Below are 25014 nucleotides of genomic sequence, written 5' to 3'. Positions count from 1 at the left end.
AATAATGTCGTTTAGTGATAGAGGATGCCGATAAGAACCTTGATAGTGGCCGCTATCCGCCAAACTCCCCCGCTATGTGCAATCCACCACACCAAGCCCGAGTCTCGACATCTTACATACTGCAACACCCACCACAAAGACTACTGTGCCCGTGCTCATACTCTGCACATTATCCTCGATGCTTCTGAATCTCTGTTGGGTTGGATCAATCTCTCCGGCTCGACGACCCGCAGACCCTGGAATCGTGCAACGTTCTGCAAGGGCCATGTCTGCCCCTGCATGCAGCTCGTCCCTCTCCGCACCATGACCTCCCCATTCATAAGGCATTGTTTTCTTCAGCGAGCTCCATCAATCCCCCGAGTTCGAGCAGCAGCTCAGCGATGCCTTCATCTCGCCCCGCCGTTTCTGCTCGACGACTACACGCCAAGGTATCTTAGGCTGTCCTCTAGAGATGCGGCCAGGAAGCGGTCGCTGGCCTACGCCCACCTCCGCAACTGCAATCTGTGCCCCAGACAATGCGGCGTCAATCGCAACGAGACCACTGGCATGTGCCTCATTGGCGATACGGCCAAGGTCAATGTCATAGCGCCGCATTTTGGTGAAGGTCCGTTCACAGCCCTCCGTCTGAACTCAAAGGGCAGCTGAAAAGGCTGTTGAATAGGCACTCGGCACTAGGACGCCGGCGGCACAAAGAAAAAGAGGCGTGCTAACGTGGGACTAGAGCCATGTATCCAGGGGCACAATGGTAGTGGCGCGGTATTCATGAGTGGATGCAACATGCGCTGCATCTTCTGCCAGAACTATGACATTGCCCACCAGCGAAACGGCATGGATCTCACCCCAGAGGCGCTGGGCGACTGGTATCTGAAGCTTCAGGAGGTAGGCGGCGTCCACAACATCAACATTGTGACGCCCGAGCACGTGGTGCCTCAGGTGGCGTTAAGTGTTTTGCATGCCGCTGAGCGAGGGCTAAGAGTACCGATTATCTACAACACCTCAAGCTACGACTCGCTTGCGTCTCTGGAACTCATGGATGGACTGGTCGACATCTATCTGGCCGATTTTAAAGTATGGGAGTCCAGCACATCCAAAAGATTGCTCAAAGCAGATGACTACGCTGCAACTGCCAGGGAGAGCATCAAAGCCATGCATAAGCAAGTGGGCGATCTGTGCTTTACAGGAGATGGAATTGCGAAAGTAGGACTCCTGATTAGGCATTTGGTCATGCCAGGAAAAGAGGCCGAAGGGGCAGAAATCATGAAGTTTCTAGCATCCGAGGTATCCACTGACTGCTTTGTCAACATCATGGAGCAGTATCATCCAGACGCGCATGTTGGCAAGAAGAGAAGAAAGAGACGAGCATCGTCTGTGGCTGAAGACAAGCTGGCAGAAGGAGACAAAGAAGGAGACGAAGAAGTTCGATACAGCGACATCAATCGATCTGTGACGAGTGAAGAGATCTCGTCGGTGCGCGAAGCGGCTATGCAGGCTGGTCTTTGGCGCTTCTGCGATCCTCCGAAACACGACGGTTTCGCTATCTGATGGCGTATGCCACGCTTTGTCCTGCTCAATCCACTAGCTGCGCTGTGCTTGTAACATGTCGCCGAGCTCCTTTGTGCCTGCGAATGTCTATGTTCCACCAAATTTTCTATCGCCGTTCAATTACAGCCACGGACCCAATAATGCGTCGAGCCCAAGGTGAACCAGGCGCTATTTCAGGAGTGCTAAACTCAGCTCTGGCTAGATACTATATTCAAGGCTGGATTTGGTGGGCGCACAGATCAATTGGCGTCACTTGGATGAGCGTGTTGGTTCATCGCAACTCAATCGGAGAAGAGTCTACTCAACCCGCCAGGTTGTTGGTGGCGGCATTATACACATGTCTCAAAGCAACACGCAAGTGCAGTGCCCGAGGTCCGAAGCCACAGCACCGGGTCTTCGGGCCTGGTCAAGCAGTTTTGTGAGAACAATAGCCAGATAGCGACGAAGAATCTGGTCAGCTGTTTGTTCATCTAGCTCGACAATTGCTGCTCTTTGATGTCTAATTATTCTTCATAAACTGAGCAAGCCTTGCTGCTGCAATCGCTCACCAATGACCTTTACACCGAAGCATTGCAATTTACAACTAATGGATTTGGAAACGATTGCAATTCCGGAGAGATCGGTGCGAGGACTTCGAGACATTTCTCCATCATCGTCGTCTCCCTCGTCCTGCCGTACCCTCTCTCTCGACTCTCGCTCATCTGCATCAACAAAGCCATCTTCAAGAGGGGCTTCTCCGGCAATCGAAAAAGAAAAGAGCAACGGTGCTCGAGGCAGAAGCAGACGCAACCCTAAGCAGACTACACCCTTCTGGAATCTCATGTTCCGCCCACGATCATATGAAGAGATATATGCCGAACGAGCATATCTTACAACATCTCTCCATGTGTGTTCAGTTAAAGTGATGGAATTGATACATCAGTATGCCTTGATCGAAGAGGTTCTTCAAGCAAAAGAGCACCCTGGGAAGGAGAGACGGAAACTTCGCAAGCAAATGAGTTTTATCAAGGTCAAGTTTGCTGAGGCATCTCGCCAGGAAAGGGCCATCGTCATGAGGCTGAGCGAGCTGCACATGGAGCAACTGGGAAGAGATGCCTGGGACCAAATTCACCAACGCAGGATGTTTCATTCGAATTTTTCGTCCAACACAGCCATGCCGTCAACCTCTCCGGAAACGCCGCTCAGCGCAACATCAAAGGAATTTGTTCCATCTGCCGGCCCACCAGTCCGTGCTCAGTCTTGTGCATTAGAAGTGGAGAAACCTTGGACCCTTGACACTGTTGTCGAGTCTAAGGAAGAGGAAGAGGACGATGACGATGACGAGAGCCTCGAGGAGGATGACATTTCCAACGATGACGAAGAAGAAGAAGTCGTGACGGAGGCGGAAGGCCACACTAGGGATGAGGGTTTGTGTAATCATGGATTGTGGTTCACATACCAGGGCTACTCAGACGCCGAAAATACCCAGCTGAGGCCGTCTCACCTCATCGAGAGGCTGTCTTTATGTGCACAAGAAAGACGAAAGAGTCTCCCAAGTCTTTGTTCAATTTGGCCTGTCACTGAAGGCAGTGACTGAAATTAACAAAACGAAGAGAGAGAGAAAAGGGACAAGGGAGAAGGAAACTGAGAAGGGGAAAAAAACATGGGCTGAAAGGAGTTTTGCATCTGTCTGTTTTGTGTCTGCTTGGTTGTCTGGGAATGCATCTATCATGGGATAAGGATCGGAGGACATCATGGCGAATGTGAATGTACATGTACAAACGAATTGACCGGATGATATTAACAATTATTGCTGGGAGGATTGTCTATGTTATAGTCATGCACTGCACTTATGTTCACTTTTTAATTTTATTCCTTCTCTTTCTACGCAAATTCTCCAAACTGACCGTCGTCGAATCCCAAGTTCTTTAGCGACTTTCTCTTTTCTTTGACGTCGGAGGTTTTGGGCGGCGGCGGGAGAGAAAATGAAGCTGCACCGGCGGGAGGAGGCGGCAGCGCGAATGATTGCAAATCAGCCGAGCTCGAAGATGTAGAAGAGGCTTCTTCGTCTGCGTGCTGGGGTCGTCGTCGGCCGAACTTGGTGCCGCCGAGGTTTACTGTGATGGTCTCGCCCTCCTTCAAGCTGTAGTCCTTTGTCTCCGTCTTGGCCTTTGCATCCGCCGGGTTCTGGCTCTGCTCCGTCTCCCACCCAAGGCTCCGCCTAGCCTCCTGCAGCGACACCGCCAAATCGAAAGCGTCGGACCTCTCCTCAAAGCCAATCCCCAGCACGGCCTTACGTCCCTGGGGATCCTTGACGGTGACGGCGAAGAAGCGGCTGCTGTCGACGACGGGCTCGACGGCGCCGCGGTCGTTGTAGGGCGAGGCGGCGAAGAGCGCGCCGGTGGAAGGGTCCTCGAGGACGAGGTCGATCTTGATGCTAGAAGCAGCGTCGGGGCTCTCGTAGGACGTCTCGACGACGCGGAGGCGCGCGGTGAAGATGTGGCGGGCGGGGTCTTCGGTCCAGGAGGCGGCGGCGTGGCCGCGCATGGAGGTCAGGGGCGGGATGTTGTAGACGTGGACGGTGTTTGCGACGAAGAGGACGCGCTGGATGGCGTCGTTGGGGAGGGGCTGGCCGGTTGCTGGATCGATGGCCTCCATGGTTTTGTGTTGTTGTTGTGTTGGTGATGTGTATATAAAGTAGTTGAAACAAGAATTCAATTCAATTCAATTGGTATCTGGCAAGGGCTAAACAAACGGCAATGCTAGCGCTGAAGGTGATGTTGATGTTGAAGCTGGTGGTGATGCTGGTGTTGGTGGTGAAACAGCAGACAAGAGAGAAGGTCAATGGGCGGTGGGGGATATCGCGGCTGGTGCTACATGTCAGGTTAAATGTGTCGATGCCGTGCTGCTGCGCTACAACGATGGAGATGCTCTGGATCTCGACATCCATTGGGCATCTGCTTGGGTGCCCTAGCATCATGAATCTGGGCGGGTGGAGGGGCTGATTTACAGGGGTCCCTACAGCGGCTTATGTGCGGCATGTCCTCTGTACTTTACCCCGCCATGTGTGGCTTGTGAGGTACCTCAAGCTTTAGGTTTGTATGGCGAGCCAAACTTTGATATCTCCAAATTTCCTGACTCACATCAACAGCTCCAAAACTCAACACTTCAGCATCCGGCGCATATTCTCTTCTACCGGATCACAGACTCAATTTTTTTGGTTGCCTTCTTTCACACTTCTTGCGCACACAATGTCAGAATCAGAAGCTGGTGCGTCTCCTCTCCTCTCCTGCTGCGACATTCCAACATGTCGATACTGACCATCTCATTCTAGCCCTCGCGCAGCCAGTCTCGACTGAGCTTCCCTTGCGAACCCAGCCCGACGACTCGACCTTTGAGTACGCTCATCTCCAGCTGTACCCATGAAGCGATTCTAACATACCAACAGCATCGTCGCGACATACCGAGACCTCCTCGCCTCCGATCCTGACCTTACAAAGCCCGTCGCCGCCATCGAATCTCTCATCGCCCTCCTCAACACCGTCCCCTCAACCACCGTATACGAAACCCTCGACACCGTCAAGTCCCATTCCGACCTCCTCATTGCCTCTGTTGAGAACCCGCTACCCCTCCAGGCGGGAACAGATCTCTTCCTCCAGTACCTCGTCGCTTCGCTGAAGCAGCAAGACGGCAGCTTCGACGCTGTACGGCAGCACCTGTTGCGCAATGGACGCCTGTTTGCGAGTAGGGCCATCGCAGCCAGGAATGGCATTGCGGAAGCGGGGTGGAGATTCGTCCGGGAAGGCAAGTGCGTGCTGACGCATGGAGCTTCGCGATCGGTCACCGGGCTGCTGGAGCGAGCGGCCAAGAACAGCGAGGGCAAGTTTAGGGTGGTTTACGTGCGGGACGAAGTGCGTGCCGAGGAGAGCGATCGCGTGGTCAAGGAGCTGCGGAGCAAGGGAATTCCCGTGGCAGAGATTCCTGAGGCTGCGGTGGCGCATGTCATGGGCTTGCTGCGACAGGTTCACATGGTGTTTACGGGTGCCGAAGCTGTGACGCAGAATGGTGGCATCATCTCGCGGATCGGAACATATCAGATCGCCAAGCTGGCGGCACAGGCCAAGATTCCCTTCTATGTCGCTGCTGAGACACACAAGTTTGTGCGCAAGTTTCCTCTGGATCAAAGGGATATTGGCTACCAGCAGGAGGTGTTGGACTTTTCAGCTACGGCACCAAGCAAGCAGCCCAAGGATGCTGTCGACTACACGGTAGGTTTTTCTTCTCCCCAATCCCTCATATGTTGGCTTTATGTTGGTGTCTGTCAGGTGTGCTGAACTAACATTGGTGATAGCCCCCGGAATTGATCTCCAACCTGGTAACGGAAAATGGTGTTCATCTGCCCGGATACGTATTTGAGCAGCTCCTCGATATATACGGTAGCTTGAACGGCTGAGAAGCGCAAAAGAATTGAAGAATTTCCAAACTTGATTAACCGATACAATGCACCCAGAGCACGGGCCAACGATGGCTGTCAATGCGCAAGTTTCAGTGAACGTACCTATGGATGTATGAATTGGACTTTGTTGCCGCATCGGCATCCGCCGTATGTGCTATGTGACGACGTGGGTTTGGGGACATGAGTATTCAATGCTTTCTTGATATCTCTGTTGTGACAAGAACACAAACATCGGTTAGTCGAAATACTTGAGAGAATACTTGGTAGCTACCCTATGCTTCGAGTTAGATGCCTGCTCCTATCAATGCTATTTCGTTTCGCAATCTGTTACATGAACCGATAAGGAATCCTTCGCAATAGGATCCCGGGTGTTTGCATATGCGTCATACACCAGCGGTATTACTATGCCAAAGTGGGTTCTCCTAGAGTTGGTAGAGAATCATCAATATCCGCTATCACTGAAAGTTCCCATACGGCGGATTTTTTCCCGCTTGACCTGTTGGTTTGAACGGTTGTTGGGCTCTGTCTGTATTGTAAGTGCATAACATACAGAAACATATAATCAACACATACATGCCTACGAAATTTCCCTTTTTTTTTTTTTTTTTTTTTTTTTAAAGCGGCTCGATGCGCGGACTTGACGGGCCGCGTCTAACGGCTTTTAGACGTACAATGTTACTCAACATTCCTGTATATGCAGAAATTCGCCGGCGAGGGATTATAAGAAAAGTGCGTCCAGTGTGGGACACGTAATGTCATCATGAGTGCCTGGATTTAGAGAAGTATAAGTCCGTATCTCTCTGGTTGGGAAGATGTACCAAGTTTGATGCCTGCCCAAAGCTGCTCCATCAATTCAGGTCGTCCAGCTCGATCAAGCTCATTGCTATTGTAATGGAAACTTGAATAGCTTCATCTCTTACCCCTTAAACTACCTTACGAAATTATACAAGCAAGCGTGAAAGTGGATAAGCCAGAATACATGCACGTCGAGGCGTGCGGTTGCCGGATGTTTAATATACTCCCGAGCGAAGAGATATAAGAACACCATAACATACATCAACAGCCTACAACAATACGAAAAAAAGATATCGATGTTACATTACTGGCAGTAAAAAATGAGATAGGGAAAACAACTCTAACTCTTTGTTATTCAGGATTTTCAACTGTGGCTCGTAATTGTGGTAGCTCCTTTCCCCTTCCTCTTCTTCTTATTTGAGAAGCAAATCTTGAGGTTACACTTCCACGGAGTTGTCACCTCCGCAAACCCGATTCACGGCTTTGCTATATAAGCAAGCAAGCATCGCTATCCAATTGATAAAATAACTCAGACGCCGTTGTAATAGTAAACATACCTGACTGACCAGCATCGTCTCACGGACCTCGAGACAAAATGGTTCGCGAGTACAACACCGACACCACAGCCGATGATCTGCTTAAGGATCTTTCAGGTGAGATCAAGGGCAAGGTTATTCTCATCACCGGTGTCTCTCAAGGCACTCTCGGCGGTGTCTTCGTCGAGTACGTCGCAAAAGCTGCTCCCGCCGGACTCATCCTTGCCGGTCGCAGCTTGGCCAAGGTCCAAATCACTGCCGATGCCCTCAAGGCGGCTCATCCCGCCATCGACATCCGCACGCTTCAGATTGATCTCGCGTCGCTTGCCGCGGTGAGTGAGGCCGCTGCTGCTGTCAACTCTTGGAAAGATGTCCCTCAGATTGATGTCCTCGTGAACAATGCCGGCATCATGGCTGTCCCTTACGCAACGACCGTCGATGGCTTTGAGCTGCAGCTTGGAAACAACCACTTGGGCCCATTCCTCTTTACAAATCTCATCATGGCCAAGATCCTCGCCTCTAAAACTCCTCGTGTCGTCAACATTGCCAGCACCGGTCACAGACTTCACCCGATCCGATGGTTTGACTACAACTTCCGAGTCAGTACTTCCAATCTTATCTCTTCAAAACCAACGGGGATTGTTTTTGCTAATTAGCAGATTCTAGGACGGCGAGACGTACAACTGCTGGCATGCGTACGGACAATCCAAGACTGCCAACATGCTGATGGCTATTTCTCTGGCCGAGAAGTTGGGATCCCGTGGTCTGACTGCATTCAGTCTTCATCCTGGTACTGTCAAAACTCAGCTCAGTGCCCACATTGACTTTTCCGTCGAATGGCCAGAAATGGGTAGGCATTTTGCTTTTGCTTTCACCGTATATCTATACCGTACTAACGATGTGGCCTAGTTGCCGCCGATCGAATGCTTGGAAACTCTGAAGGATGGAGGGACGACTTCAGGTTTAAGACGCTTGAGAGAGGCGTTGTTACTCACATCTACGCGGCATTCGAGCCCAGCCTAAAAGGTAAAGACATCTTGCGTCCAATTTTGCGTTAAAAATATAGGTGGAATACTGTACTGACACATGTGGTAGAGCACAACGGTGTATACTTGGAGGACGCTCACATCGCTGACCCCTATGTACAGACTGTTAAGCCTTGGGGTACAAGCAAGGTGGAGGCTGATCGTCTGTGGAAGTTGAGCGAGAAGCTTGTTGGACAGGAGTTTTCTTACTAGACGATGTGACGAAAATTGTATGGGTGAAGTATGCTGGAAAGATAGTCTCGAATTTGAAGTGCATAAGACCTGTCTATAGACAAGCTAGACACATGCGTGCTGAGAAATGGGTAAAATTAAGAAAGAGTTTCAAATCAAGCAACAATAAATGTCATTCTAGATGTAAACACATTGTCTAGGCATCAAAGGACATGTGAAGTCGTATGGTCAGCACCAATTCAATAGTACCATTCATACAGCTTGACGATTTGAGCAAGGCTGACATGGTATACAAGACGAGGGCTTTCGTGCTGATAGCTCATGACACCCGGAACCCCGAGGGCAAAAGGCGAGCAGCTCCAGCTCATGGGACTCTCACCCACGAGCCATGTAGATGGAGTTACGGACATTGGGATTAGGAAACTTCAAACCGACAACTTGAACACTAATCAAGCCAAGATCCAGGCAACTTGATCCGGGTGGACCCCCCCATGCCCATCAATTGTGCAGTACCGGGGCCGTCAATACTAGACACCATCTCCCGTGATTAGGAATCTGTCTGCTAACTCCGTTCCGCAGCTAGAGCATTCACTGGCAGCTTCTCCCGTGGTTCGGTGACGTGTCGCTGGGCTGATGAGTCCACCATCTGTCGGTTCTATTGGAAATGTCGGGCAACTTTCCGCGAGTCACAGATAGTAGGCAATGCTAATGTGCACCTACTTCTACTTTGAGATATTCTGCCCTTCGGGGTTCAGTCCGCCGTTTGTTGGTTTAGTAATACGAAGAAGCCACTATTCAAGGCTATGAATGCACTCCGCAATCATGCATGATTCCTTCACCCGAGACAGTAGTGGGGGTTCCGATATCTTAAATCTGTCACGACGGGAATCAGATGTGATTTCTATTGACTTGTGTCATACACGGTGCAATTACTCCTGTGTCAATCAGCCTAAGGCTTATATTAGATAATGCTCTGATTAACGCGGTAACCGAGTGAAGCTAGTTTCAGCGAAATCTCACTCCAGCTGCATGAGTTTGGCGAGGCTTGCGGCGGGGTCGCTCGATGTATATCGGAGTAGAGAACAATGAGCGCGATTTAATGGAGAATAGATGGGTAAAAGAAGGGGTCAATGAGGAGAAATGGAGGGAGGTAGCTTTCAGTGGGAATGGTAAATGGATGTGCAGAATAGAGGAGATGTTTGTAGACAGACAGCACATGGCTACGTCAAACATACATGTAGCCGCTGTAAAGTTTGCAATGCTCATTCATGGTGGAAATGGCGTTATCTCACTCTGCGCAGGCCTATATAACACGGCGTAGCTCCCCGTCTAAGCTTGCAGAATTTCATAGACCCGAATCTACCAAGCGCGAGTCTCTCTCTGTCCCGTCCCAACTTACATCTTACTACCTCGATCGATCGATTACAACTCGAACCGAACGAAACACACACACGTACGCATGGATCTCGTCATTCGACACCCGCGCGGATATTCGCACGGAACAAAGCGGAGCGGCTAAGACCGGCTGAGATGGGCGAAAAGATGACCGTCTCCCTTGCCTTTCGCGGTCTTAGCAGAGACCACCATCTCGAGCGTGATTTGCCCAACGATGACACATGATTGCTACGAAATCCCGACAAAAAGATGGAGTTGATGCTACTGTATTTTGTGTGCCTGCAAGGGACGGGACGGGAACACGTCTCGAGACACCAAAACGGCTACCGAGTTGTCCGGATCTCCGCAGCTCTTTTGGCGTGATTCACGGCGCCGGAGCAAAATAGCTGTTATTCCACACCAAAAGTGCGCACTGTAGCGTGAAAACGAGACGAGAGACTGATGAAGAAGCATCTGGATTTGCGGCCGTAATTCCATCGAGCTCGCATCCTTCGGCTCGTCGCCCCTTTGTCACGGTGACAAATCTCATCTCTTACGCAAAGAAGGTTTAAGTGGCATCTCTAGCATCAAGCCAAGCGGAAGTACATGCCCCAAGTGGCTTTAGCAGCTCCTACGGCTGAGCAGAAAAGCCAAAGAGCTCAGGTACCTGTATTTCTATTCTCGTTAGCATTTGACTTCCACGGCTAGCTCTTCTCCTGGTTTACGTGAGGCCCCAAAGCCCCCATCTCCGTGGAGCTCCCTCGCTAGCTAGCCCCCAATAAAGCCTGCACGTTGGCTTCCAGCCTTGCAAGGGTTGCTGGAATATGCCCGACGATGAGGCAATGATTCCAAACAGTGCGGGCCCATCATTGTATTGTTCTGGCTCTCGCGCTGGAGATTAGCTTGTAAACATCCCACTGCCTTACATGGGGCCCCCATATGCTGGATCATCCTGACCATTACCTCCATCAGGCTTGGAGCATCCCGCCATGGCGCCCGGCCGGTGGTTTGACGGAGCCGGTGTCTTGCATCATGGCTGCGTAGCGGACCCTCACGAAGCTTTTCTCTCCCTTGCTGAGCTCACCCTTTGAGAGTCACAGGCTTCGGCATGTCGGGGAGGGGAAAGCTCTCACTGCTACCCTCCCCGAAACGGGCGTAAAGTGGGAGGAGGAGGCTAGAACGTTGCAGTGGCCGTGTACAAGCTGAAGACTTGGCTATCGATGCCGGCGCGCAGCTTATTCCATGTAGCTGCTGGGTAGGCCTGCCCTGTTCTGGGTTTAGGATTCAAGCCATGACGGCGCCTCGACATTACGTAGATCGTGGTTCGACATGTCGCTTGGCGTCGACCTGTGCCTGGATTCGTGAGAGAGCAAGAGTAGTATATAGATAGCCTTCGGGGGGCGGTGTCATGGCTTGCCGCCCCCCTCATTCCGCGTTGCTTTGGTATTCACACTTTATACTGTATTATTTTCAAACCCGGAGCAAAGCCTTGATATACCCACGATTTGAGAAGAAAGAAACCACCATCACTCCCACGCGCGTGTTTTCTCCCCTTTCTCCAACTCGCAAATCGTAGTCACAATGCCCGCTGTCAAGGAGTCCGTCCTCCTTGCGCAGCAGCACCTCACAGACGACGCGATGGCGCTCAAGACCACCAAGGCCACGACAAGGCCACTTGACATCATCGATATCCAGAATGCGCGGATCGATATTAACCTCAAGGACGAGATCCTTACTCAGATGAACCCCGAGCAGGGCCCTCGCACGCTGCCCACACTGCTTCTATATGACGAGAGGGGGCTTCAGTTGTTTGAGGATGTATGTCCATGTTTTTTCCCTCCCGAAAACGATTGAATCTCCTCTTTCCCTTTCCCTTTTCCCCCTACCCTGTCCATGAAGCGTGTGGCTTTGCAGTTGTGTAACCCAAGCGATTGCCAGATTACATATCTGGACGAGTACTACCTCACCAACTATGAGATCGAGCTCTTGAAGAAATCGGCGGCCGAAATGGCCAGTAAAATCCCTGAGGGAGCCATCGTGGTGGAGCTGGGCAGCGGGTTAGTCTCAACTTTTTTTTTTTCAGCTTTGTCTTAGAATCCCAGCTCGGTGTTTGTTGGTGTTGTTAGTCCTAACTTGGCTTTTTTGCCTTCGACAATAGAAATCTGCGTAAAGTCTGTCTTCTTCTGCAAGCATTTGAAGATGCCAAAAAGAAGATTGACTATTTCGCTCTGGATTTGTCCCAGACTGAGCTGGAGCGCACACTTGCAGAGGCTCCCGAGTTTGAATATGTAAGCTGCCGGGGCTTGCGCGGAACTTATGACGATGGTTGCGAGTGGCTCAAGCAGGAGGCGATGCTGTCTCGCCCAAAGTGCATCTTGCATCTCGGCTCCAGCATTGGTATGAAGCTTTTCCAATCCTCGATGATATTGAATGATTGACTGACGATTTTTGTTTCAATTTTTTAGGCAACTTTAACCGTGATGAGGCGGCAGATTTCCTCAGATCGTTTGCAGAGATCCTGCAGCCCACAGATCTCATGATTGTCGGCGTCGACTCATGTCAGAACCCCGACAAGGTTTAGTAAGTGCATACGAATAATAGCAGAGAATGGATCATTTGAGAAAGTGATCTAACGCAAGAATCGCAATAGCCATGCATACAATGATAGCAAGGGCGTCACACATCAGTAAGACAAACACTATGATTTATTTGACGCATCCCACATGAATGAAACTAATATCAGTATTATCAGGTTCGTTCTCAATGGACTCACCCATGCAAATGAGATCCTCGGCGACGAAGTCTTCAACGTCGAAGAGTGGAACGTCACTGGCGAGTATGTTTACGACGTTGATGGTGGTCGTCACCAGGCCTTTGTCTCGCCTCTTGAGGTAGCTTCAGTTCTGGGACACATCATCAAGCCCCACGAGCGCATCAAGATTGAGCAGAGCTTCAAGTACTCTGACATTGGTGTCGCCAAGCTGTGGAAGACGGCCGGCTTGGAAGAGGTCACCAGATGGAGCCACAATGGTGAATACGGTATGCTCGGACCCCCTCTCTTCCCTCTGTTATACAGCCAACACTAACATATCTTGCCAATTTCAAGGGCTACACATGCTGAAAAAGGCAAAGATGCCCTTCACCAGACTCCCTGAGCTGTACGCCAGCGACACCCTGCCTACCTGGGCCGATTGGGAGAATCTCTGGGCGGCGTGGGATACCGTCACCCGAAAGATGCTCCCCGACGAGGAGCTCAACGAGAAGCCCATCAAGCTACGCAATGCGTGCATCTTCTATCTTGGCCACATTCCCGCCTTCTTGGACATTCAGCTGAAGAAGACGACAAAGGCCGGCGGAACAGAGCCCGTCTATTTCCACAGCATCTTTGAAAGAGGCATCGACCCTGACGTCGACAATCCCGAAATGTGCCACGACCACTCGGAAATCCCCGATGAGTGGCCTCCTTTGGAGGATATCCTGGCTTACCAGGACCGTGTCCGTGAGAGACTGCAGAAGATGTACGCCAACCCCGATGAATTGGTCGGAGAGGTGCGCCGCGCCGTCTGGATCGGCTTCGAGCACGAGGTGCTTCACCTTGAGACTTTGTTGTACATGCTGCTCCAGAGCGACAAGACGCTTCCGCCACCACACACGGTGATCCCGGATTTCCCAAAGATGGCGCAGAAGGCGTATGCACAGCGTGTGGCCAACGAGTGGTTTGAAGTCCCGGAGCAGACGATTACCATTGGAATGGACGACCCTGAGGATGAGCACGACTCAAAGCGTCACTTTGGATGGTAAGAGATGCCGTTTCCTAATTGCTCATGGTGACCTTTTCTGACGCTATTCTGATTCACAGGGACAACGAGAAGCCCGCAAGGCAAGAAAAGGTGCATGCGTTTGAAGCCAAGGGCAGACCCATCACCAACGAAGAAGTAAGCCCAGCATCACATATCCTCAGCCATCTCATAGAACAAAGCTAACCTCAAAATTGCAGTACGCCAAATACCTCATCTCATCTCACATCGAGGCCCTCCCCGCCTCATGGTCCATCATCCCCCCCAACTACCACCACAACACCAATGCCACAACTCCCGGAAAGCCCATCCTCAGTGAGCTTCCCGAGAGCTTCATCCACGACAAGGCCGTGCGCACCGTCTATGGGCTGGTGCCCCTGAGATATGCTCTCGACTGGCCTGTTTTCGCATCGTACGATGAACTTGCTGGCTGTGCCGCCTGGATGGGTGGAAGAATCCCCACGATGGAGGAGGCCAAAAGCATTTATGCATATGTCGAAAGGCAGAAGGACATGGCCAAGCAGAGCAAATTGTCTAACAAGGTTCCAGCAGTCAATGGGTAAGTCAATGAACTATCTTTTTACCTCCGAACCACAAGACAACTCATATAAGCTAATCACCGATTTACATTTACAGTCACCTTGTCAACGACGGCGTCCAGGAAACTCCCCCATCGACAACCTCCCCCTCGTCCCTCTTCGCCGATCTCAGCAACACCAACACCGGCTTCCTCCACTGGCACCCTGTTCCCGTGACCCCTAACGGCGGCTCCCTCGCCGGCCAGGGCGAGCTCGGCGGCGTCTGGGAGTGGACCAGCACCGTCCTGCGGCCGCACGAGGGGTTCCGCCCCATGAGCATCTACCCCGGGTACACGGCTGACTTCTTTGACGAGAAGCACAACGTCGTGCTGGGCGGCTCGTGGGCGACGCACCCGCGCGTGGCGGGCAGGAAGAGCTTCGTCAACTGGTACCAGAGGAACTACCTGTATGCTTGGGTTGGAGCACGCTTGGTGCGAGATTTGTAGAGAGGGATTTATGAGAGTTGGGGGAGAGACAATGTTTGACGGTGAGACGGGGTTGGAGGAAATAGGAATACTATGTGGGAATTCTATGGACAACTAGATTGGCAAACTTTGGGATATCTACGTCGGAGCAAATGTGATGGAAACGTTTTTGGAAGCGTATAAGCGCGGACGGTCATTACAGCGTACAGACACAGTGTCATGAGCTCAGCTCAGCTTCAGCTCGATTTAGCCCACTCCTTGCTTTTACAATATTAACACAACATGACTTTCGTTAATCTTAAGATGCCGGTGTCCCATCCTTTGGCTTATAGAGCAACAAGACATATGTCAAGTTTTAAACACCGAGGTGACCGGTCCCCCAACCTTACTAAGGCCATGACAAAGACTGTAGTTAATTTGTCCGAAGAGCTCAACGTATGACTCGTGGGAAAAAAACAGAGCGTCTGTCTCATAGTAATCCTGCCGGGTTATCCGGTGGGTCTGGAGGGCTGATAAACCCATGTAGTAGTATTCATAATGAGCAACTTTGCGTGGGAGTGGACGGAGTAACTAAACAATAATTCCAGACTTTCTTATTTAGGGTGGCTATATAAAGGATGTGTGGTTTCCCCCTGGTTTTGAGAGCTTGTTTGGTGGTTTTCTTTTCTTCTGTTTTTGGCTGGGGGATTTTCCCGGTATTGTTTTCAATACATGACTTTGATATGATTGCAGCCATGCTCAGCAAAACGCCTATCAGAAACAAGATGCAGAACAACTATTTGCGACGCCAACAAGGCCTTAGGACAAAAAGGAAATGAAACAAATAACAAAAGGAAACGTCAAAATCAAAAAGCATAAAAGAAAATGTATCATCAACGTCTACATCGGCGGCATTTGAACCACCGAGTCGCGAATCGCCTCATCAACATGCCCCCTCCTTATCCCCGGACACGGCCCCAAACACACAGCCTTGGCCGCCAGCCGCATTATTAAGTTGTCCAGGTTGAACATGATGTTGATGTGCTCCGGGTTATTTTGGTGGTGCATCGCCATGTCCATCGGCAAGACGTGCGCGTCGACGTCCGTCGTCCACGAGGTCGGCGTAAACATCTTCATGCCCGACGGCACGACCTGGACGTCGCGCTGCTGGCCAAAGACGGTGTAATCGGGATTAGCGGCCGCAAAAGTTTCGAACGACGAGTCGGCCGGCATCAGCAACGGGTCGATGAAGTTTGCTGCGCCGCTTGTACCTGTGCTGTTGCTGTTGCTGCATGTGAGGGGAGCTGGGTTGGTCTGCCGGACCAGGCGGACGGGATTGTGCCTGTTGGCCTCGTTGAGGTCCGTCGTCTGCGCCGCCAGGCCGACGTCGAGGGGGATTGCTAGGTTCAGCATGTCAGTGTTTGGAGAGTCTTGCCGGATGAAAATCCCCCGCTGCTCGAGATACTCTTCCACGTCCGACGCCTCCAGCCATTCGCCCTGCAGGTCCGGCAGCGCCGTGGACAGCACCGTCCGCGTGCGGCCAAACTGCAGGCGCTGCAAGTTCGGGGGCGCCATCCGCGGCACCATGGAGTTGGATTGGCCTTCGATCAGCCGCAGCATCTTGGGCAGATGCCTCGAGGCCATGGGGCTGTGCTCGGCGTCGAGCTCGAGGTCCTCGTCTTCAATGTGGATGTAGCGCATGGTTCTTGAGAGCAGGTTGTCGCGGCGGTCAAACTGCAGCGGCAGAAGCATGGCTGGGAGCAGACACATGACGGGCGAGCTGGTGAGGTTGAGGATGTCTGCGGCGCGGTCCACGCACGCCCGCATCAGCCGCTGCGAGATAGACACGGGCTTGGGCCGCAGGTAGTGGTGATGGCTGGAAGCGTCCCGCGCCTCCTGGGAGAGGATGTAGATGGAGTCGTCGTCCTTACCGTGGGAGTCGGTCATGGTGGCCAGCAGACGGTCGGCCTGGTCAAACGACGGCCACTCGTCGGTCTGGGCGCTCCTGGCGATGGCCATGATGTTCATGGCCGTCTTATTGAGCTGCAGCACAAACTCGGACGGCAGATCCTTCTCCTTGCCCGATGACAACTCGTGGAAGCGGATGAACTCGTCCAGGGAGCTGTTGAGGGCCTTTTGCAGGGCGTCAGCCCGGGCCTTTGTCGTGGCGAGCTCATTCTCTTTGCGGCTGCGATAGGACCGCTGAGCGAGTCTCATTCGAGACCGACGCTGTGATGAAGAAAGAGGGCAGTGTTAGTATTCAGTTTTCTCTTGTTTTGTTTTTCTCTCTCTCTTCTTGTCTTTTTCTTTCTGTGTGAGTGTGTGTATGTGCATTTCTTTTTTCTCTTTTTTTCTCTTCTTCGTCTTCTTCTTTTTTCTCTACAACACTTGTTGATTTACACAAGGAGCAGCAACAAAGCAGCGAGACGAGGCCATTTTGAATGTTTTTCTTTCTCCTCTAGCGCCTTGCCTTGATTTTGTAGAGGGGAGACAGGGGAAATTGTTGGCTCGCTTCTTCGCTCCTCGTTTGGCCGTTGGCTCGCTTTCGTTCCCACTCACCGAATTATCGTTTGGATCCGCGGGCAGGCTGTCCTTCATACGTGGACGACCGGGCCGTCGCTTCGTAGGAGCCTCTACGCCAGTATCCGCAATCGTATCCGCCGCCATGCCGCTACTCGCACTCATGATTAGAAACGAAGGATTCAAAAAGTGTGTGCCCTTGGACAGCGTGATTCGACGGAAGATTGATTGGCGATGGATCAACTGATTTGTCTTCAATTTGTCTCTCTTGTGATAACATTGGATGGTTGACCGTCGCTCCTGATTGTGAGGCCGGAGATGACAAATATTTAAATTGTCGCAGTAAGACAAATTAAATCATGCGAGAGCCGCCTGTTTGCTTGCTCCGGAAGCGACCCACTTCTCCGCTACTCCGCCCAGGGCCTGAGGGGACGGACCCGGAGCTGAGCCCGGAGTTGAAGCCGGCACTGGTTTTTTGGGTGCTGTTTTCGGATATAGTATTTATATGATTCGTGCCTCGAAAGGGGGCTTGATGTGACTTGATTAGTAGTGAGGAGTCGGACATAGCGGCGTTTGCAGCTCTCGTGCGGTCGTAGTCCAATGTGGTAATTCTCGACGCTTCCAGTTGTGCGGATTTCCCTGCGAAACGAGTCGGTGGCCATAACGTTATGTGATGTGATGTGGGATGCCGCGTTGGTATGCGGCGTTGGCGTTGGTGAGGAGTGACGATCAAGCTGGAGCAAAACACAACATTGCTTAGAATATCAGTCTCACAAGTTGTCGTCTGTGTCTTCTCGACATCAATCTGTGCGTATATAAACTGGTGTGGCCGGACCGCCATCTCCCAGATCACCAGCACTAGCTTCAATCCAACAGCTTCATTGATATCATATTCATCATTCTAAAAGAATTCTAACAGTCTCACATCAGCTTTCCTCTTTTTTTCAAAATGCCTTCCACCGTCTTGAAGAAGCTTGGCAAGAATGGCCCCGAAATCCCTCCCGTCGGATTCGGTCTCATGGGCATCGGTATCGACTGCTATGGCGCCACTGGGTAAAGAAAACCCGACAGGATTAGCTATTCACTTCAACTAACAAGATGTATTCAGCAACGACGAGGAACGCTTTGCCGTGCTCGACCACGCGTGGAAGATTGGCTGCACTCACTGGGACACCTCGGATGCCTACGGCGACTCTGAGATTCTCATCGGAAAGTGGTTCAAGCTGCACCCTGAGCGTCGTGCCGACATCTTCTTGGCCACCAAGTTTGGCATTTCGGCAGAGGTCCAGGCGGACGGCACCTACAAGGGAACCGTCAACAGCACTCCTGAATACGCCAAGAAGGCCTGCGAGGCGAGCTTGAAGAAGCTCGGAGTTGACTACATCGACCTGTACTATGCGCACCGAGTTGACGGAAAGACGCCCATTGAGAAGACGGTCCAGGCCATGGTCGAACTCAAGAAGTAGGAAGCCCACCTGTCTGATCTTGTTAACGATGTTCATTATACTAATCAAGGGGGGGTCAACAGCGAGGGCAAGATCAAGTACTTTGGCTTCTCTGAAATCTCCGGAGACAGTCTCCGTCGAGCATGCGCCGTTCACCACATTGCCGCCGTCCAGATCGAGTACTCCGCCTGGGCTCTTGAGACGGAAGGCCCTGTGTCCAAGTATCTCCTCAAGGCCTGCCGCGAGCTGGGCGTCGCCACCATCGCATACTCACCCCTCGGCCGCGGAATGCTGACCGGGCAGTACACCAACACGGCGGAGCTGGAGAAGACGGACTACCGAAACAGCGTCGAGCAGTTCAAGGGCGACAATTTCAAGAAGAACCTGGAGCTGCTCAACAAGTTCAAGGAGGTGGCCGCGAAGAAGGGCTGCAGCCTTTCTCAGCTGGCGCTGGCCTGGCTGTTGGCTCAGGGCGACGACATCTTCCCCATTCCCGGCACCAAGAAGACCAAGTACATGGACGACAACTTCGGCGCTCAGAACGTTCGTCTGACTCCGGACGAGGCCGGTGAGATCCGGAAGCTGGTGGAGAACCTCGGAGTTGCTGGCGACCGGGATGTGGCCTTTAACCAGTATGCTGACACGCCCGCTCTGTAAGGGCTTATTCTGGCGCTCCGAGTCGGAATGGAGTTGAGCCCCCGGGAAGGGAGGGAGCTGTTTTTAGAAGCGTCCATGTAACGTGTTATCAAAAAAGGGATAAACTGTTGATACTGTACTTGGTGTTTTGTTCCTGTTCTATTCAATTTTGTTTGTTGGTGACTGATTGAGTTTGTTTGTTTGTTTGCTGTGCGATATGCGTTGATTGTGGTTTGACAGCTCATTTACAGAGTGACAGGCAGAGTGGAGGGACAACGTGACTGCGCTGCACATGTACATATGCGGTAGCCCGTGTCGGCAGCCCGCCTGGCTTGTATGCGAAATAAATCGACAATCGTCCACTGCATATGGATTTTTTCTCTCACATTTCTATATTTAGCCTCAACTGCGCTCAGCTGTGAAAAAGCCTCAATCCCGCCCGCAGACAGGTGATACTTGCAGGTACTTGTGCTGCTGAGATCCGGCTTCGAGTGAGAAAAAAAAATACAGGCAGAGCGTTGCGTCTTCTGTTGAATCGTCTTGTCGATTTCACCTACTGGACAGCAATGGCAGATTCAATTGGAGCATCATGAGGCTATCATTCATTCATATTACATTCTTCAGGTCTCTTGTTTTTTTCTTTTATCGCCGACCCGGTGATTATTTTTTCCTGACGCTGTTGGTTCCTCTTCAATTTCCAATGCAACTTGTCGCGTCGCACGCATTACTATTGATGCCTTGCAGCAGTCCATCGTAAATCATTTCCCCTTTCTCTCCTTAACCGCCACAGGCTCACTCCTCTCTCCTTTTTTCTCACCATCCCGAAGTCTTGATATCCTCAATTCCTCCCCCCAGCGCTGGCCATCCTCATGCGCCCAAAAAGAAACAGCTCCAGAAAATCCTCCCCAGAAAACATCGTCAGGGAATGTCACAGCCAAACTCCGGCTCCAGACTCGCATCGCCCCGCACGCGAATCTCGGCCAGCGGCAGCCAAATAGGCTAATTGCCCAATCGTGAAGAAAAAAAAAACCATACCATGTGTACCTTTTTCTGGTGCCACGTCCTCTGTCCATGTCCGTACGAAAAGGACTGCGCCATGGCCAGGAACCGGATCGTCTTCTGGGACGGCATGTGGCGTCACAAGACGGCCAAGCAGGCCCCTGTTCCGAACTCCGGGACGACGTGTGAGAAGCGCAAGGAGAGGTTCGGGCAGGACGCCGCGCCCGACTGGAAATGTCCGTTCCGGGACTTGCTGGGGTGGATGGTGGAGTTGACGTATGTGGTTGATACGAAGCCGTGTGCTGAGTGTAGACACAAGTGCAAGGCTCACTTTGACAAGAGGACGGAGGAGGAGGAGAAGGCGGCTGAGGCTGAGCGGGAAAGGGAAAGGGAAAGGGGGGATATACCACAGTGATTCTAATGATTCGGTTCGATGTTATGGGCAATGACGACATGAAGCATGATGGATGCCGATATGAGTTTGTTCGAGTGCGGAAATGATTTCAGCCTGGTATTGGACGAGTTGGGATGGGTAATGGGATGAGAGGCGGCCCTTGGATAGGGGCTGGCTTTCAAGTCGCGGAGACTGGTACTCGATGGTATCCCAGCGCCATCTTTATTGCATTATTGATGTTGACAAGCATAAGCAAGACTGTCAGTCAAGTTGTTCGAATTAAATAGCTTATGATATACGAGAGAGAAAGCATACTGTTTCAGCACAAATGACACGTTGCAGTGTATTTACAGATTCTCTCACGTACTTAGAGAGCAGTAGAAAGAAGTGATGATGAAGGAAACACCTTTAGCAGTATCCGAATGCTATTATGAAGAGAGTGATCGGGAGATGCCCAGCTAGAAGTGTCTGGGGAGAGATAGGTGTATATCAAGAGCCCCTTGAGACATCCTACATAGCCCATCGAGTCATACCTACCTTACGCCTATGGACAAGCGGTTGGAAACATGACAGCGTCTTACTACATACCCACGCTCTTCTGAATACATCCTCCATCTGAAACCCCCTAAACACGAATCTGGGTTACACTAAATCTATACGCAGATTCCCAACCGACTACATATGTATGCACTCAGGAGCTGCTGCGTTACCCTGCAGGCAGCCATGCGATCCACACTGCAAGGCTGAACATCCCCATCCCCATCCCCCATCTCCAAACACTCCCCCCATCCGGTTCACTGCTGCCCTCCTAACCCGGCAACAATGACCAAGACAAAAAGGATCCTTTCATCCTCATCTCTTGGCCCGGAAATTTCCCCGGATGGCATGATGCACTCACAACTTCCCCGCAAACACGGACAATTATGCACCACCCAAATTGCGGGGGGACGATTGTGCCGGCAGTGTCGATCTTGGCCTCATGAGATTCGTCCGAGGCCCCGATTTTCAAGCTACGAGAGCAGCAGCCCTTTCTACCAAGAATCGAATCCCCAGAATGTAGGTCTATGCAGATACTTCTCCCGGAACGGCAGTTGTTTGCGTTGCTCACAAAGGTACATGTACGTGGAGAAGCATCATCATGCCATTGACGATCCCCGCAGCGGCAGGCCAAAATACCCGTCGGCTCGACATTGATGGCTACGTATAAAAACAAGGCAAACTTTTTACGATGATGAGTTTGATTTTGATGGTTAAAGAGGTTTTTGTGCCTTTTCGATTGATTGGAGAAATTCGTCAATATGAAGGTTGCTGTTGTGGCCGCGTTGGCCATGAGCCAGACTGGCGTGGCGGCGAGGAAGTTTTGGACTTCGAAGCCGGCTGATCCGGGGAATGTGTTGATGACTGGATTTACGATTGGTAATGGGAGACAAGGAGGTGAGTTTTGCTGAATTGACAGATGAATGAATTGTAGTTGCAGGTGACTGACGAACAGCCATATAGGTTTGCCGCTGGGTATTCCTGGTGACGACTTGCTTTGTCTTAACGATGATAGCATCTGGCGCGGTGGACCGTTTGCAAACTCGGTAAGACATGATGGCTCTAGAATGGTTACATAGACTGGGCAACTAAGACGCAAATAGAGCTACACAGGAGGAAACCCTTCATCATCGCTGGCTCACTTCTTGCCTGGAATCCAGGAGGCCATCTTCCAGAATGGAACAGGAGGCATGTTGCCAATACAAGCGAGCGTATTAAGAGATGCCACTAACCCATATCATCAGATGAATCTGCATTATACGGCGGGTCAGCAGACTACGGCTCCTATGAAGCCCTTGCAAACCTCACAGTCTCCATTGCGGGAGTGACCAAGTACTCAAAGTACAAGAGAACGCTGGATCTGGAAACAGCATTGCACAGCGCCGAATTCACTGCAAACGGAGCTACTTTTTCGACGTACGTGATATATCATCTCCTTTCAGATCTCTGTACTTACTCCTGCGTCTAGTGTGCAGTTCTGCTCCTTTCCCGATCAAGTCTGCGTCTACCACGTCAGCTCCAACAAACCACTACCCCAAATCACCTTTGGTTTAGTCGATAATTATCGCACCAACCCGCCTTCCACTGTCAAATGTTCGTCTAGCGGCATCTGGCTGAGCGGACGAACCGTGGCCGACGACGGCGAAGGTCTTATTGGCATGAAGATTGATGCCCAGGCTCGTGCTCTTCCTTCTGCTGGACTAAAAGCCACATGCAACAGCAACGGCCAGACTGTTCTTAGCACAAAGTCTGTAAAGTCGGTCACTATCGTCGTGGCTTCGGGCACAGAGTACGACGCAACCAAGGGCAATGCTGCTCACAACTACTCCTTCCGAGGAGCAGATCCGTATCCTGGCGTCGTAAAGACGGTCAGCGCTGTGTCTAAGAAGAACTACAACACGATCCTTCAAAGCCACGTTAAAGACCATGGCGAGTGGTTTAACAAGTTCACTTTGGATCTCCCTGATCCCCATAACTCTGCAGACGTCGACACGATGGATTTGATCACAAACTACACGACAGAAAAGGGAGACCCTTTTGTTGAGAATCTGTTGATTGAATATGGACAGTACATGTTCATCGCTTCGTCGCGGCCTGGATCGCTGCCCCCGAATCTGCAGGGTTCATGGGCTCCGGATGGAAACCCGGCGTGGAGCTCCGACTACCATATCGATGTCAATGTGCAGATGTAAGTAATTACCTTGTCTGAACTTCGTCATCTGGTGTTTACTAACAGAAATTCGCTAGGAACCACTGGCATGTCGAAAAGATGGGTTTGGGCGGCCTAACTGATCCTCTTTGGGACTTTATGACCTACACTTGGGTTCCTCGTGGGACGGAGACGGCGAACCTATGGTACAACGTGAGCGGTTGGGTTGCTTTTACTAATACCAATATTTTTGGCCATACGGCGTGAGTAATCAAGCACATTTATTGGGGACTATCCTTCTGACATTGAGTAGGCAGGAAAACGACGCAACTTGGTCGAATGTCGCACACGACATTGCGTGGATGAGTATGTGTCTAATCGTTGGTGACAGCAGAGAATGGGAAGACATTGCTAATCACATTTGATAGTGGCACATGTGTGGGATCGTTACGACTATGGCCGCGACAAGAAATGGTATGCTTCCGTGGGATACCCTCTTATGAAGGGTGTGGCGAGCTTCTGGGTCGACATGATGGTGCCGGACGAATACTTCAAGGACGGCACCTTGGTTGCCAACCCTTGCAACTCACCAGAGCACGGTCCAACGGTAAGTTGACTCATCTAATTATATAGAGAGGATACTGATTAAATCCGTGATAGACGTTCGGATGTGCTCAGTTCCAGCAGGTGGTCTGGGAACTCTTTGACCACATCATCAAAGACTGGGATGCATCGGGCGATACTGACACGGCATTTTTGAAGCGGGTCAAAGAGTCGTACAGTAAACTTGATCCGGGCGTCCATGTTGGAAGCTGGGGCCAGATTCAAGGCAAGTGTTTTGACCCGTATCAAGGAGACAGACAAGGAGACTGAGCTAACCCCCCTTCAGAGTGGAAGATGGACATTGACACTAAAAACGACACGCATCGTCACTTGTCTCACCTGTACGGATTCTACCCCGGATATGTCATCTCCAGTGTCTATGCAGACAACAAGACGGTCATGGATGCCGTCGCCACCAGCTTATACTCTCGCGGAAACGGCACCGAAGACTCTAACACGGGCTGGGAAAAGGTCTGGCGAGGAGCGTGCTGGGGCCAACTTGGTGTCACCGACGAGGCATACAAAGAGCTCAAGTACACTATCGACATGAACTTTGCAGCCAACGGACTGTCGGTGTATACAACTGGCAGCTGGCCGTATGAAGTGACTCTGCCCTTCCAGATCGACGCCAACTTTGGTCTTTCAGCGAATGCGCTGGCTATGCTGTATACCGACCTGCCCAAGAAATGGGGCGACAACAGCGTTCAGAAGGTGATTCTTGGACCGGCGGTTCCCAAGGAATGGGCTGGTGGAAGCGTGAAAGGAGGGAGTTTGAGAGGAGGTGGAACGGTCGATTTTAGCTGGGACGATGAAGGAGTCGTGAATCGGGCGGTGGTGCACGGGAGAAGGCTGCCGCTTGTGGTGGTGAATAAGAATGGCAAGGTGCTGGCAAGACACTGAAGAGACAAATTGTAGCAGAAAGAATGAAAGAATGAAAGAACAGAATAAGCAACAAATGCTGTTGTGCAGTAAAATCTCAAATCTCTTTGAAGGATGGATGATGGAAGATGAAAGATGCGAGGTGGAGATTTCCATGGGATCAAAAAAGAAACG

At 51.4% G+C, this 25014-nt stretch overlaps 12 protein-coding genes across 12 annotated transcripts; 9 read left to right on the top strand and 3 right to left on the bottom strand.

Moving 5' to 3' along the window:
* Positions 1–303: 303 nt before the first annotated feature.
* M431DRAFT_91246 (hypothetical protein) lies at positions 304–1542 on the top strand (the record flags this gene model as incomplete). Its single annotated transcript, XM_024924238.1, has 3 exons — positions 304–328; positions 374–604; positions 722–1542. 3 exons carry the CDS (start codon positions 304–306, stop codon positions 1540–1542), a joined length of 1077 nt encoding a protein of 358 aa, XP_024771929.1.
* A 586-nt stretch (positions 1543–2128) lies between these two features.
* M431DRAFT_91162 (hypothetical protein) lies at positions 2129–3118 on the top strand (the record flags this gene model as incomplete). The annotated part of the gene is made up of 1 exon (XM_024924226.1): positions 2129–3118. The coding sequence occupies one exon, from the start codon at positions 2129–2131 to the stop codon at positions 3116–3118; it is 990 nt and encodes a 329-aa protein (XP_024771928.1).
* A 95-nt stretch (positions 3119–3213) lies between these two features.
* On the bottom strand, positions 3214–4433 carry M431DRAFT_510435 (hypothetical protein). The gene has a single exon (XM_024919479.1). It carries the CDS (start codon positions 4177–4179, stop codon positions 3406–3408), a length of 774 nt encoding a protein of 257 aa, XP_024771927.1. The 5' UTR covers positions 4180–4433; the 3' UTR covers positions 3214–3405.
* Positions 4434–4639: 206 nt separating this feature from the next.
* On the top strand, positions 4640–6447 carry M431DRAFT_510433 (hypothetical protein). The gene is made up of 4 exons (XM_024919478.1): positions 4640–4791; positions 4856–4919; positions 4970–5789; positions 5873–6447. Exons 1-4 carry the CDS (start codon positions 4773–4775, stop codon positions 5972–5974), a joined length of 1005 nt encoding a protein of 334 aa, XP_024771926.1. The 5' UTR covers positions 4640–4772; the 3' UTR covers positions 5975–6447.
* A 668-nt stretch (positions 6448–7115) lies between these two features.
* Positions 7116–8640, top strand: M431DRAFT_510431 (hypothetical protein). Its single transcript, XM_024919477.1, has 4 exons — positions 7116–7907; positions 7975–8158; positions 8218–8334; positions 8404–8640. Exons 1-4 carry the CDS (start codon positions 7368–7370, stop codon positions 8544–8546), a joined length of 984 nt encoding a protein of 327 aa, XP_024771925.1. The 5' UTR covers positions 7116–7367; the 3' UTR covers positions 8547–8640.
* A 2840-nt stretch (positions 8641–11480) lies between these two features.
* Positions 11481–14720, top strand: M431DRAFT_497552 (hypothetical protein; the record flags this gene model as incomplete). Its single annotated transcript, XM_024917612.1, has 10 exons — positions 11481–11717; positions 11838–11956; positions 12058–12296; positions 12365–12479; positions 12550–12585; positions 12652–12938; positions 13006–13696; positions 13759–13834; positions 13897–14255; positions 14333–14720. The coding sequence occupies 10 exons, from the start codon at positions 11481–11483 to the stop codon at positions 14718–14720; spliced, it is 2547 nt and encodes an 848-aa protein (XP_024771924.1).
* A 505-nt stretch (positions 14721–15225) lies between these two features.
* On the top strand, positions 15226–15548 carry M431DRAFT_213732 (hypothetical protein). The gene has a single exon (XM_024913483.1). The coding sequence runs from the start codon at positions 15317–15319 to the stop codon at positions 15515–15517; it is 201 nt and encodes a 66-aa protein (XP_024771923.1). The 5' UTR covers positions 15226–15316; the 3' UTR covers positions 15518–15548.
* A 30-nt stretch (positions 15549–15578) lies between these two features.
* On the bottom strand, positions 15579–17345 carry M431DRAFT_91371 (hypothetical protein; the record flags this gene model as incomplete). The annotated part of the gene is made up of 2 exons (XM_024924256.1): positions 15579–16907; positions 17238–17345. 2 exons carry the CDS (start codon positions 17343–17345, stop codon positions 15579–15581), a joined length of 1437 nt encoding a protein of 478 aa, XP_024771922.1.
* A 111-nt stretch (positions 17346–17456) lies between these two features.
* Positions 17457–18507, bottom strand: M431DRAFT_213772 (hypothetical protein). The gene is made up of 2 exons (XM_024913485.1): positions 18365–18507; positions 17457–18247 (listed from the first exon to the last, which is right to left on the bottom strand). The coding sequence occupies exon 2, from the start codon at positions 18037–18039 to the stop codon at positions 17551–17553; it is 489 nt and encodes a 162-aa protein (XP_024771921.1). The 5' UTR covers positions 18040–18247; positions 18365–18507; the 3' UTR covers positions 17457–17550.
* M431DRAFT_91480 (hypothetical protein) lies at positions 18148–19300 on the top strand (the record flags this gene model as incomplete). Its single annotated transcript, XM_024924266.1, has 3 exons — positions 18148–18251; positions 18307–18660; positions 18727–19300. 3 exons carry the CDS (start codon positions 18148–18150, stop codon positions 19298–19300), a joined length of 1032 nt encoding a protein of 343 aa, XP_024771920.1.
* A 1015-nt stretch (positions 19301–20315) lies between these two features.
* M431DRAFT_91851 (hypothetical protein) lies at positions 20316–20693 on the top strand (the record flags this gene model as incomplete). The annotated part of the gene is made up of 1 exon (XM_024924304.1): positions 20316–20693. One exon carries the CDS (start codon positions 20316–20318, stop codon positions 20691–20693), a length of 378 nt encoding a protein of 125 aa, XP_024771919.1.
* A 1277-nt stretch (positions 20694–21970) lies between these two features.
* Positions 21971–24861, top strand: M431DRAFT_497548 (glycoside hydrolase family 95 protein; the record flags this gene model as incomplete). Its single annotated transcript, XM_024917611.1, has 10 exons — positions 21971–22106; positions 22173–22255; positions 22313–22397; positions 22454–22625; positions 22678–23397; positions 23457–23621; positions 23672–23724; positions 23787–23965; positions 24019–24187; positions 24248–24861. The coding sequence occupies 10 exons, from the start codon at positions 21971–21973 to the stop codon at positions 24859–24861; spliced, it is 2376 nt and encodes a 791-aa protein (XP_024771918.1).
* Positions 24862–25014: the final 153 nt, after the last annotated feature.

This window comes from Trichoderma harzianum (genome assembly GCF_003025095.1).
Source record: "Trichoderma harzianum CBS 226.95 unplaced genomic scaffold M431scaffold_10, whole genome shotgun sequence".
Taxonomy (NCBI): Eukaryota; Fungi; Ascomycota; class Sordariomycetes; order Hypocreales; family Hypocreaceae; genus Trichoderma; species Trichoderma harzianum.
This window is presented reverse-complemented; position numbering and strand designations above follow the sequence as displayed.

Excerpts from the sequence above, each read along its gene's own strand:
- M431DRAFT_510431 (XM_024919477.1), top strand. The coding sequence starts at position 7,368 with ATGGTTCGCGAGTACAACACCGACACCACAGCCGATGATCTGCTTAAG. Across the intron at positions 7,908-7,974 it reads GGTTTGACTACAACTTCCGA|GACGGCGAGACGTACAACTG; the intron begins GTCAGTACTTCC and ends AGCAGATTCTAG. Across the intron at positions 8,159-8,217 it reads CGTCGAATGGCCAGAAATGG|TTGCCGCCGATCGAATGCTT; the intron begins GTAGGCATTTTG and ends GATGTGGCCTAG.
- M431DRAFT_510433 (XM_024919478.1), top strand. Across the intron at positions 4,920-4,969 it reads CCCGACGACTCGACCTTTGA|CATCGTCGCGACATACCGAG; the intron begins GTACGCTCATCT and ends ACATACCAACAG. Across the intron at positions 5,790-5,872 it reads AGGATGCTGTCGACTACACG|CCCCCGGAATTGATCTCCAA; the intron begins GTAGGTTTTTCT and ends CATTGGTGATAG.
- M431DRAFT_213732 (XM_024913483.1), top strand. The coding sequence starts at position 15,317 with ATGTGTGGTTTCCCCCTGGTTTTGAGAGCTTGTTTGGTGGTTTTCTTT.
- M431DRAFT_510435 (XM_024919479.1), bottom strand. The coding sequence starts at position 4,179 with ATGGAGGCCATCGATCCAGCAACCGGCCAGCCCCTCCCCAACGACGCC.
- M431DRAFT_213772 (XM_024913485.1), bottom strand. The coding sequence starts at position 18,039 with ATGGCGGTCCGGCCACACCAGTTTATATACGCACAGATTGATGTCGAG.